Source organism: Octopus sinensis, linkage group LG11 (assembly GCF_006345805.1).
Source record: "Octopus sinensis linkage group LG11, ASM634580v1, whole genome shotgun sequence".
In the NCBI taxonomy this organism is placed as follows: Eukaryota; Metazoa; Mollusca; class Cephalopoda; order Octopoda; family Octopodidae; genus Octopus; species Octopus sinensis.
This window is the reverse complement of record NC_043007.1, coordinates 52,277,236-52,290,823: the sequence shown is the minus strand read 5'-3', so window position 1 is coordinate 52,290,823 and position 13,588 is coordinate 52,277,236. Positions and strand designations below refer to the sequence as shown.

General features: G+C 35.2%; 1 protein-coding gene across 1 annotated transcript in view; it reads left to right on the top strand.

Annotated features, from left to right (window-relative positions):
- The window catches only part of LOC115217396 (reticulon-1), a 169,645-nt gene that overhangs the window by 17,870 nt on the left and 138,187 nt on the right, over positions 1–13,588 (top strand). The window contains exon 2 of the mRNA XM_036507491.1: positions 12,848–12,853. Coding sequence (XP_036363384.1) covers positions 12,848–12,853 — 6 coding nt within the window. The remainder of the gene's footprint in view (positions 1–12,847; positions 12,854–13,588) is intronic.

Here is a 13,588-nt window from a genome sequence, read left to right as displayed (position 1 = left end):
GTGTGTGTTTGTGTGTGTGTGTGTGTGTGTGTGTGTGTGTGGTGTGTGTGTGTTGTGTGTGTGTGGTAAATATATATAGCGAGGGGGAAGTTACAATGAGAAAAGCACAAAACCAAATAGGTCAGCAGAGAGAGAGAGATCTTTTCTGTTGGTGTCACAGATTTTGAAATTTTAAATTTAAGTGAAAATTTTCGAATTTATTATTACATATAGATGTAATTTTCCACGCTGAATCCGATTTTGCTGTTCATTTATCCTTTTCTACTCTAGGCACAAGGCCCGAAATTTTGGGGGAAGGTGCAGTGGATTATATCGACTCCAGTACACAACTGGTACATATTTAATCGACCTCGAAAGGAAGAAAGGCAAAGTCGACCTCGGCGGAATTTGAACTTAGAACGTAACGGCAGACGAAATACCTATTTCTTTACTACCCACAAGGTGCTAAACACAGGGAGGACAAACAAGGACAGACAAAAGGATTGAGTCGATTACAACGACCCCAGTGCGTAACTGGCACTTAATTTATCGACCCCCGAAAGGATGAAATGCAAGGTCGACCTTTGCGGAATTTGAACTCAGAACGTAAAGACGGACGAATACCTATTTCTTTATTACTCACAAGGGGCTAAACATAGAGGGGACAAACAAGGACAGACATAGGTATTAAGTCGATTACATCGACCCCAGTGCGGAACTGGTACTTAATTTATCGACCCCGAAAGGATGAAAGGCAAAGTCAACCTCGGCGGAATTTGAACTCACAACGTAACGACAGACGAAACACCGCTAAGCATTTCATCCGGCGTGCTAACGTTTCTGCCAGCTCACCGTCTTGAGACGATGGATGTTATCCAATCAGCTCGCTCTTAGTCTACCACTAGGTCTCCTGCCGGTTGGATCAGCTGGAAAAAGAATCTGTCTTGCGATTATTTTCCTACAACATTTTAATCACCGGGCCAGTGGTCCACGGACCCCTGGTGGTTTGCAAACGTAATACAAGGGATCCATGAACTAAATTCAAAATTTCATATATATATGCCATTCCTTGTACATCGGACAAACAGGACGCCGCTTGGCTGACCGGTTCGCCGGAACACCTTCGTGACATCCACCTTGCGAACGACACACCGGTCTCACGCCATTTCCGCTCCACCGTCACTCCTTGCAACACCTATCTGTGTTCGGTTTGTCCTACACAGAGGCCATCCGGATTCCGTTTGCGCCGTGAACAGGAATTAATCTTCTTTCTTCGCTCTTATACGCCATTGGTCTCAACTCTCCCCCTCCTCATCTAACCCCCTCTCCCCCCTCCTCACCTATCCTTCCCCCCGACCCCTACTTCTTCAGTCCTCCATCCTTTCACCCCTACTCCCATCCCTTCTTCCCTCTTTCTCCCTCCCTCCTTCCCTCTTCCCCTTCCCTCTGCTCCCTCACTCCCCTTCTCTCTCCCTCTTTCCTCCTTCCTCCCCTCCTCCTCCCCTTCCTCTCCCTCCTCCTCCCTCCTCTCTCCCCCTTCCCCCTCCCCTCCTCTCCTCCCGCTCCCCACCCCCTCCTCTCCTCTTCCCCCTCTCCTCCCCATCTCCTCCCCCTCCCTCTTCTCCTCTCTCCACACTACACCACACGACTTAACACATCACATATATGATGTGCCATACTAATACATACACCACCTATACATACACACGTCCAGACCTCTCATACGCACTTATACTCTCTCATACACACACACCACACATTATACATACTAATACGTACTAATACATACTAATACATACTAATACATTACACCAACCCCATACATACGCAGTCCAGACCTATCATACGCACTATACTCTCTCATACACACACACACACACACACACACCCTTATACATACTAATACATACTAATACAACACCAACCCTATACATACACACGTCCAGACCTCTCATACGCACTAATAGCTGGTCATTCAACCCTATTATCAACCCTATTATCTCCCCTTATTTCGCTCTCGCGTCTCATGTTGATCTTTGACCTCTGGCCGAAATCAGATCGCCATGTTGATTCGTTAGTTACTGCACGCATTTTTTTCTCCTTCTTTGTGTGTTTTTTTCTCTCTGTGTATCTTCTGTTGAGCGTAGGCTCGAAACGTTAAAGACTTGTTTATTTATATTTCCTGAGCGCCATACTAAGCAATTGTTTGTTTGTTTCCCACCTGCCGTCGTCTTTTGTCTATTTTCATAAAGCTTCCCGTTATCTATATATATATATTATATATATATATATATATATATATAATATTAATATATATATATATATATGTATATATATATAATTAAATATATATATATAAAGTATATATATATTATACATGTTTAATATATGCATAATTATATCTTCAATATATATATTCTCTACTACTAAGCACTGACCTGCTCTCTAAGTAACCTAACCTATAGTCCCAAATTCTTCATTCCACCATTTTACGACCCCATACGCCCCTCTCTCTGCCCCTCACTTAGGCTCTATCATTACATACTTGACACTCATTTACTATTTACCCTCTCGTCTTTTTACACTCTCATATCTTTCTCTCTCTATCACCCTCACCTCACCGTTCCTTCTATCAATTTATCCTGACTGACCACTCACCAGTACTCTTTCCCTCTCTTCCTTTCTCTATTATCTCTCTCCCCGCCTTTCTTTCTTTTTTCCTTTCTTTTGTTTTCCTTTCTTTTTCCCCTCTTCCTGTTTTTGATGTGACCTTACAAACACTTTCCCAACTTTTAAGTCACAAAAAGAACACTGGATTCAATAACGCCGTTTGCAAACTCTATGCTTGGATCGGAATGACCAATTTTAAATACTATTGGAACTTAATCTCAAGGTACAGGAAACTTATATGTATACCATTCTGCCTAAATAAGGAAACTGAAGATACAATATCCCTGCATATCTTACGTCTGTTTTCATTTCTCCACTTCACTTTCTATTTCATATCTTCTCAATAATAACTATTGCTTAACCATTTTCTCGCACCGTCTCCAATGAAGAGGTATATAAAATATCCCGAAAACAGCTGTAAGACCTTCTATTTATAAATGTTCTGAAATATTTATAGCCTTGGATTTTTATCTCATTCTGTTTATATATATATATATATATATTATGTGTGTGTGTGTGTGTGTGTGTGTGTGTGGTGTGTGTACATACATACATACATACATACATACATAAATAAGGATAGGCATATTAAAAGGGGTCCGTCTATTAAAAGGCGGCAAGCTGGCAGAAACGTTAGCACGTCGGGCGAAATGCTTAGCGGTATTTCATCTGTCTTTATGTTCTGAGTTCAAATTCCGCCGAAGTTAACTTTTCATCCTTTCTGGATCGATAAATTAAGTACCAGTTGCGTTCTGGGGTCAATGTAATCGACTGGTCCCCTCTCCCAAAATTTCGGGCCTTGAGCCTAGAGTAGAAAACATTAAAAGACGACCGTGGGAAAGCTCATTCAAATAAAAGGGATCATTGGTAGTGAGAAGGTTGGGAACCACTACACAAGCCCGTAGTAACGTAGTTGTGGCATCTTACTGCGGACAAGAAGCGACTCCAGCTGGTGAAACTCCTTCATCCCCGAGATACACACGCTGTCGAGAACGTTAGAAAGTTCATTTGTAAGCTGTTAAAATGGTTTCTCTACGAGATATGATGTCAAGAATTAGAGATTAAAAAGGAATCAGCTAAACATCGTTACTTATTAGGCGAAAACACGCATATATGAGTTGGCTTCGTCATCATATGCCAATATTTAAATAGACAAACACAGTCACAAGAAAAATAAAGATTTCAAAATATGTGTAATAGCATACAGGAAATAGATATTTAATCAATTCAATGATAGATTTTAATAATAAAATTAATAAATATAAAGGATGTATATATCAAGGACAAATACATATACTTTCATATACATAGACATTTATATATATATATATATATACACACACGCACATATATACACACAGACATATGTCTGTATGCCTGTGTGAATATATATATATATATATATATAGTTATGTGTATGTAAGTATATATATATATGTGTGTGTGTACATATATAAAGGTATGTATATATGCATATATATACATATATATATATGTATATATATATATATATATATATATATATATTCATATATATAGATAGGTAGATACGTATATGTGCACACAGATATACACATATATATATATACAAATTTATATATGTATATATGTACATATATAGTGTAATATATTTATGTATACACAAACAGACATATATATACATATTTATAAATAATATATATATATATATATATATATATATATATATGTATATACATATAGGTGTGTAATATATATATAACCACAACAGACATATATATTATATATATATATATATAATATATATATAATATGTAGCATGTAAGTGTATACACTTACATTTGAATTTGAGTGTTTGCGCACTGTTGAAGGGAGAGTGTCTACATAAGTATCATTCATAGAGTGCAAAATTTATTTCTTTATATTTATATTCATTTCTTTGCTCATTCTATTTATTCATTTTATTTATGCAAACATTCAGTTGAAAACGAATAAAAATCATTGAAATATTTGTGAGAGAAAAAATTATTATTTTAACTAAAAACGCAACAATAAAACATTTATTTAATTAGGTAATAAACCACATACCCTCTGCCTGCTCAGCATTGTTGCGTGACTATACATCTGCAATTCGATGAAAGATCAGTCAGTAGCAAATATGGAATGGCAGAATTTTTTTTTTTACAAAGATTTCATCAACGCAAAGGCTACAGCGAGAATCTACATAATTGCATTTATAAATTAACAGGCAGAGGAGTGGTTGTGTGGTAAGTACATTGCTTACCAACCACGTGGATCTGGGTTTCAGTCCCGCTGCCTGGCACCTTGGGCAAGTGTCTTCTACTATAGCCTCGGGCCGACCGAAACCTTGTGAGTGGATTTGGTAGACGGAAACTGAAAGAAGCTCGTCGTAAATATGTAGGCGCATGCTCAGTGATTAGAGCATCGAGCTTACGAACGTGAAGTTGTGAGCTCGAATTCTGAGCCGGGTTGAGTGTTGTGTTCTTTAGCAAGATATTTTATATCACGTTGCTCCAGTTAACTCAGCTGTAGGAATGAGTTGCGACATCACTGGTGCCAAGCTGTATCGGCCTTTTCCTTGGATAACATCAGTGGTGGGGAGAGGAAAGGCTAGTATGCATGGGTGACTGGTAGCCTTCCATAAATAACCTTGCCCAAACTTGTGCCTTGGAGGGTAACTTTCTAGGTGCAATTCCATGGTCATTCATGACCGAAGGGGGTTTCCTCTCCTCCTATAATATATATATATATATATATATATTATATATATATATATATATATAATATATGTTAATAAAATAGAATATATGCATATATATAAACATATATGTACGTACCTACCTCTACATGTACATATACACGCATATATGTGTACAGGACACCAAAAAGACGTCGAACACATAGAGAGACGAAACACATAGACACAACCCAAGAAAAAGACGAGCAAAAAGAGGAGAGATACAGGACATAAGCACACGAAAAATAACCCTTCTTCAGTCGCTAAGATTTCATCTACTAACGTTTCGAAGGATAAAAGCGAGACGTATACTTCGAAGAAAAATCCTTCCCGCGAAAAGCAAATCAATTAAAATTCTGAGATCTTTTCGCAGAGGGGTAAAAAAAGAAGGACGGTAACGACAGTACAAACATATAAACAGTAAAAAGATATATATATTAAACAGTGGAAAAATAAATATATAACAGTGAGAGACAAGACAAGGAGAAACAAGATAAGAAGGGCTGTTAACGCCAGACGAAAAAAGTATTGTAACGCTGGATTATCGTGAAGACAGAGAGGGAAAATTTGTCAACCAGAAGCCTTGCAAGGCGGGCGAGAAAGGACAGGAGCAGTTACGGACGGAAGATCGTCGCAGATGGATGACGGGAATGGGGGAGGAGGAGCAAGAGGAAGAGAGAGAAGAAGGGGAATGGTGCGAGGAGACCATGAAGAATGGTGAAAGGGAGAGAGAGAATGAAGAATGAGAGAGAGAGGAAGAGACAAGTTAAGTGAGGGAAAAAAAAAAAGACGAAAAAGGGAATGGGAGAGAAAGAAAGAAAGATGCAGAGTCGCGTGAGAGTTAATATCAAGGCTAACTTGATAAACAGAACAATCTTACTTAGTAGGGTGCGTGCGTTTAATCGTATAATATGTAATAAAATAGAATATATGCATATATATAAACATATATGTACGTACCTACATCTAAATGTACATATACACGCATATGTGTACAGGACACCAAAAAGACGTCGAACACATAGAGAGACGAAACACATAGACACAAAACAAGGAACAAGACGAGCAAAAAAGCGAGAGATACAGGACAATAAGCACAACGAAAAATCCCCTTCTTCAGTCGCTAAGATTTCATCTACTAAACGTTTCGAAGGAAAAGCGAGACGTATACTTCGAAGAAAAATTCCTTCCCGCGAAAAGCAAATCAATTAAAATTCTGAGATCTTTTCGCAGAGGGGTAAAAAAAAGGAAGACGTAACGACAGTACAAACATATAAACAGTATATATATATGTATTATATATATATATATTATATATATATATATATAGATTATATATAATATATATATATATATATATATATAATATATATATTATATAATAAGAGATATATTATATATATATAGAATATATTAATATATATGTATAATAATATATATATATATATATTATATAAGATATATATCTCTAATATATTATATATATAATATATATATATTATAGTATAATATGTATTATTATGTATATATATATATATATATATATAATATATGTATTATATATATAGTATATATATATAATATATAATAATATATAATATATATATATATATAATAATATATTATATATATGTATAATATATATATTATATATATAGATAATATATATTATATATATATAATATATACTATTATCTATATATATAATATAATATAGATCTATAATATATAATATATATTATATATATAATATATATATTATAGATATGTATAATATATATATATTATATATATCTATATATAATAATATATATATATAATATATTATTATATTATATTATTATATATTATATATATATAATGTTTATATCTATATATATACATATATAATGTTTATATATATATCTATACATATATAATGTTTTTTATATATACTAGCAGTATCGCCGGCGTTGCTCGGGTTGTAAGGGAAATAACTATATAAGCATTTTTAGAGAGTTATAGCCAAAAATAGCAAAAAAAATGCATATTAAAATTGAAAAAAAAATTAAGGTACATTTTTTAAATCGTTGACACATCGTAGATATTTTTAGAGGGTTACTCCCTTATAAAAAGCGAAAAAATGCATTAAAATGGAAAAATATGATGGTAAATTTTTTTTAAATCGTAGACTCATCGTAGACGCGCGCTAATACCCAGAAGGGCTCGATATGAATCACGACTATAAGATACCCGCTTTTGGTTAAACTGCACCGCAAAATGGGGGAGTAATACGAATGTAAATCGAAGGGGACAGACACACAACTTCACTCTTATATAAAGATGCTTTTTTTTTCAGTCATAGAGTTAGATTTATCAGGTCTTCAGTAGAAAAATCCTTCGAATTCTGACTCGCTGCTTGATATAATGAAATTTGTATCCATTTTTTGTCAGAATTACAAATTTTTAAACACAATAGGAACAAATTCGGAAAAAATCTCCCATGATTCACGGAATTAAAATTACACTTCGATTTTTGTACAAAACTGTATTTGAAGTGTTTACGAAGTATAAACGGTTTTCACGAATGTACTAAAGAGATTTACTCTGATATTCTCATTTAAATATGAATAGGTAAATTCGGGCGGTTTGGTAACAAAGGGTTATATAAGTGTCGTCTGTTTATACATAAACACTGTTTCATAGTTTCAGTTTAGTCTTCCTCAAATCACTGTCGTAATTTACTCTCTTCCAAGAACATTTTCACTCACTGTTATTTGTTAGCTTCCCATACATTTTACTCATGTATCTATCAGCGTGATAGAGAGAAACAAATATTACATTTACTTTCATTTTATTCGTTGCCCACTGTGTGTGTGCGTTTGCGTGTGGTGTAAACCAGACTAAGAAAAGCATTTGACACACACACCAGAATGTGAGTTTTCTGTAAATTTTGCTTAATTGGAGTTTAAATTTTAAAAACTGGACCTGGCATGACGTGATGCATTGTACTCTTAAAACTGCTAGGTAAATTGTAATTGAAGAAATCCTATATTGTAGATTTGTATAACTCCCAAAGGGAGGCAGATAAAATCTGCCTTTTATAATAAGAGATATATATATATATATATATGTATATATAATTTATATATATATTATATATAATGTTTTTGATTGATTGATTGATTGATTGATTGATTCTAGTTCAGGTATGAGCTGTGGTCATGCTGGGGCACCGCAATTGGTGTTGCTTACGGTTTCACTTCATGAAGGCTTTCTAGCAACTGCTATTTGGTGCATGAGAGAGTTCGATGCAGCTTCCCTCGTCTGCCCCTCTGCCGTGAAGTTGGTCATCTGGGACACCTGACAGGAAGAGATCCAGCTTCATTTTAAAGACATCTGTATCCACCCATGCAGGTCTCTCAGGTTCTTCGGGAGGATATTGAAGAGCTGTGGGCCTCGGAAGCCCAGGCTATCACAGAATTTGTCCTACATCTTGATGGCAAGTTTGGAGTCCTAGGCACCACACAGTGGCGCCCAGTTCTAGCATTTGCGTAACTCTCGATGCCAAAGTTCAGGACACTTCCCTCCAGGATCTTCCCAGATGTATTTATGGCATATCTTTCCCGCCTACGCTCAGGGAATATAATTTTAATTTCTTGAGTCTTTCCCAGTAGCTACATTCTGCATAGAGGCTATCTTCTTCGTGTAGCTACGTTGGATCGCCTCGAGCTCTGTGATCAACTTGACACTGGATGGTGACCATAACTGAGAGCAGTAGTCAAAGTGGCTTAGGACAGGGTCCTCCAGAGGCCATCATGGTTTCTTGTTCTCTTGTTCTAAAGGTTCTGAGGATCCATCCGGCCAGTCATCTACATTTCATTGCCAATTTAGCAACATGTACACGAAAGGTCGCGTCATCACTCATGTAAATACCTAGGTCACGCACTGATTGTGCTTGGGATTGCTATTCCTCGGGTCCAGTGTATTCATTGGGTATTGCATTCAGTTTTGCATGCTGATAGTATAGAGCTTGAAACTTTTCAGCATTGAACTGCATGCTATTCTTTTCGGCCCACTGTGTATATTTTGTCTAGCTCACTTGCAGGTGTTTTGTGTCCTCAGGGTTCTGTATTGCCTGTGAAACTTTTGTATCATCTGCATAACTTGTGATCGTGGCTCTCTGCGTGGCTGAGGGCATGTCTGAGAGGGCCATTATGAACAGTAGTGGTCCAGAACAGTGCCCTGCGGAACACCGCTCACTATTTGCGTGTTAATGGAAGTGGCCCCATTGGCCACTACCACCTGACTTCTATCTTTCAGAAGTCATGAAGCCATTCTCCTAGTTTTCCAACTATGTTGAGATCACGCAGTTTGTGACATATCATTCCATGATCGACTTTATCAAAGGCCTTTGCAATGTCGAGATATATCACTTCACATTTGAGGGTTGAGCAGCCGTTTCAGCACCCAGTCATAGTGTTGTAGGAGCTGAGTTAAACAGCTTCTCCCTGGTCGGAAACCATGTTGGGTGTCGGGCAGCAAGTCATTTTCTTCAAGGAAGGTGATCAGCTTCTTCTGACTATTCGTTCCATGACCTTGCTGATGTGTGAGGTCAGAGAGATAGGTCTATAGTTCTTGGCTTCCGCTCTGCTACCTCCTTTATGAATGGGGCATATTTTACCTTCCTTCAGTTTCTTGGAAGTTTGCCAGCTGCAAGGAAGCTCTGAAAGAGGAACTGCAGTGGTCTTGCTAGGACTCTCTTACATGCTTTTAGGAGGATTGCCGGGATCCATCGGGGCCAGTAGCTGAGTCTGTTTTCATTTCATCTATAGCCTGATTACATCGTCTTCCTTTATATCGATGTAATCTATCGTCGCCGCTCTGATTTTATATCTGCAGTGGTAAAAGTCAGTTGGATTGGTGATTTGGAGATGCCCAAGGGGTGGAGTGAAAACACTCTTGAATTGCTCATTCAGTATTTCACTTACCCTCATTGGTTTTCCTGTAAGTGTGCCATCCTTTTCGAGGAGTGGCCCTATTCTACAGTGCACTGTAGCTGTTTCTTTGGCATACCTGTAGAAAGCTCTGGGGTTAGATTTTATGTTGTCTATAGCCCAGGCTTCTTTGTCTGCTCTTTCCTTTTCATGGGAGAGTTTCAGACATTTTTCGATTTCCAACAGTTTTATTTTTAGGCAGGACTTTTCACTGCTTTCAATCTGTTTGTTTAGGCGATTTGAAAATTTTGTACGCCGTCTCATTAGAATTTTCCTCTCTCTGGGGATTTTGTTCTTGTGTACAGTGGCCTTTCTCTCTGGACATATTTGTAGCATATGGCTTGCATTACAGACATGAATTGTTGAAGTTTCACGTCGATGTCTGGCGAGGAGAGACATTTAGGCCAGTTTTGTTTGAGGATCTCTTTCTCAATTTGTTTCAGTTGCCTTATGGTAGTTCAAGCTGGAAAGATCTGGGGGTTTCTTGTAGGCTGCATGTCTGTGCTCTCTTTTGGCCCGTACATGGTCAGCTCTATCATGTTGGTGATCCGAGAGTAGTGTCGGTGTCACTTTCACATTATGGATGAGATCCATGTCATTGTGAAGCAGAGATCCAGTGTGTGTTACCTGCCCTGGTTGGTTGGAGTATTACCTGCTCCATGTACAGGGTGTTGATGAGGTTCAGGAGGGACCTCGCCTGTCCTCGTTCACATCTTGTCATTCCTGTAATATTAATGTTATATATATATAATATATATATATATATCTATATATGTATATATATATATAGTATATAATGTTTATATATATAATATATATATATATATAATATTGTATATATAATGTTTATATATATATATATAATATATATATGTATATATAATGTTTATATATAATATATATAATATATATATGTTTATATATATATATATGGATATATATATATATTATATATAATATAATGGTTTATATATATATATGTATATATATATATGTATATATATATAATGTTTATATATATATATATATATATATATATATATATATATGTATATATATATATGTATATATATATATGTATATATATATAATGTTTAAATATAATTAATATATATATATATAATAAAATATATATAATATATATAAATGGCGGTGCCCCAGCATGGCCACAGCTCATAAGGTGAAACTAGAATCAATCAATCAATCAATCATATATATTATTTATATATATATTATATATATATATTATATATGTATAATATATATATTATATATATATTATATAATAATATGTATATATATAAATATATATTATATATATATATATATATATATAATATTATTTATATATATAATATATATATATATAGAATATATATATTATATATATGTGGTGTGTGTGTATTATATATATATATATATGTGTATATATATATATATGTTTATATATATATATATTTTATTCATATTATATATATACACACACATCTATGTGTATATGTATGCCGTTGTTTACAGTAAGATTGTTGAAGGCTATTGTGAAATCTATCAATTAAAACAGTTTAGTAGACTCCGCACAATCAAAAAATTTATGCCACCTATTGATTATTTCTCATATGGGTAATAATTTGTTTACTAATATGAGTTACTTTTACCGAGAATGTATAAGCTTGCACATTTACTTAATAGCCTTATTCTGAAGTCAGAATAAGGCTAAAATATCTCCTATGTTGTCTGCAATACTTGCCAGAAAAAAATATATATCACTTTTCATTGATTTTTGTTTTCTCAGCTGATATGTTTTCTAGTTAGCCTAAATTAATGCACCATTCATGAAATATGTCAGAACTAACCCTCTACCTACACTAGTAACAGTTCTCCCAGAAACACACACACTGTCATAAATTCCTGTTGTCAACATGTATTTTGTATGTATTTTCCAATTAGTTCAATCTTACCTATTTTGTAATCTCACCATATTGCAATTTCACCATATTATATCTATCTCAGACGCAGTAACTGAGAAGGTTTTTCTTCATTACACCTTGTTATTATTATCTTTTCTCATTATTTGCTCTCTCTCTTTTAAAACAATTTCTCCTTTCATTTTATTCTTTATCTCTTGTCATTTTTTTTATCTACTGTTTTCTTAAAAGGATAATTTCATGTTGAAAATTGAATATTATTTACTGTAGTGTATTAAATTAAAAAATATATCTCTGAACTGATGTGAGATGAACATTTGAAAAAATAATAATAACAAAAGGGATTATAAAACTACCCCCCTCCTTGTTATGAAATCTTGAGTGAAGTTGTAATTTGAATAATAATGATCTTTCATAAGGTTGGAATGTTGGTGCCTGTAGTTTATTTCAGAAAAGGGAGTGGAGTTAGGTTGTTACAGAGAAAGCAATGGAAAACATTTAGAAGCTGGAATAGGAAAAGAAGAGACTTGTAATCTGCTGATTCCCATATCATTTGACACAAACGACTGTAAAGTGTGTGTTTATAGTTAGTCTTTTACTTTGTTTACTTTTCGCTACATTGGTGCACCACATAACCCCCTCCCCCTCCTGGCATGTCACTCAAAAATAGATACATGATGACACCCTGGCTCACTGGTGCATATGAAGCAGAAGATCCCATTTACTGGTAACAGGCAGGGTGCCATCTACTATCTCTTGCCAGTACCTTTTACTGTAACTTTCATAGCAGGATGGCTTTACACAGTGGCAGTATGGAAGAGTTGACTGAATTGCCTCCTAATGGTATTTATTTTTAATTTATTATAATAATAGTAATCCCTTCTACTATATGCCTCGTAGGCCTGAAATTTTTTTTTTGGTGTGGGGGGGCTAGTTGATATCAACAACTCCAGTGCTTAACTGGTATTTCTTTCATCAACTCTGAAAGAATAAAGGGCAAAGTCGAACTCAGTAGAATTTGAACTCAGAATGTAAAGACAGATAAAATGCCTCTAAGCATTTTGTCCTGCATGCTAATGGTTCTGCTCGTTTTCTGTCCATGATGATGGTGGTCACTCCCATTCATTTTGATGTAGGAATGTTTGAAGAAAAGGATTAAAAATAAAAGAAGCTGCACCTATTTACAGTGGATGTGTGATTATAATAATGATAATGATTGTTTCAAATTCTGGTACCATGCCAGCAGTTTTGGGGGAGCATCTAAGTGGACTACATCAATCTCAGTGCTCAACTGGTACTTA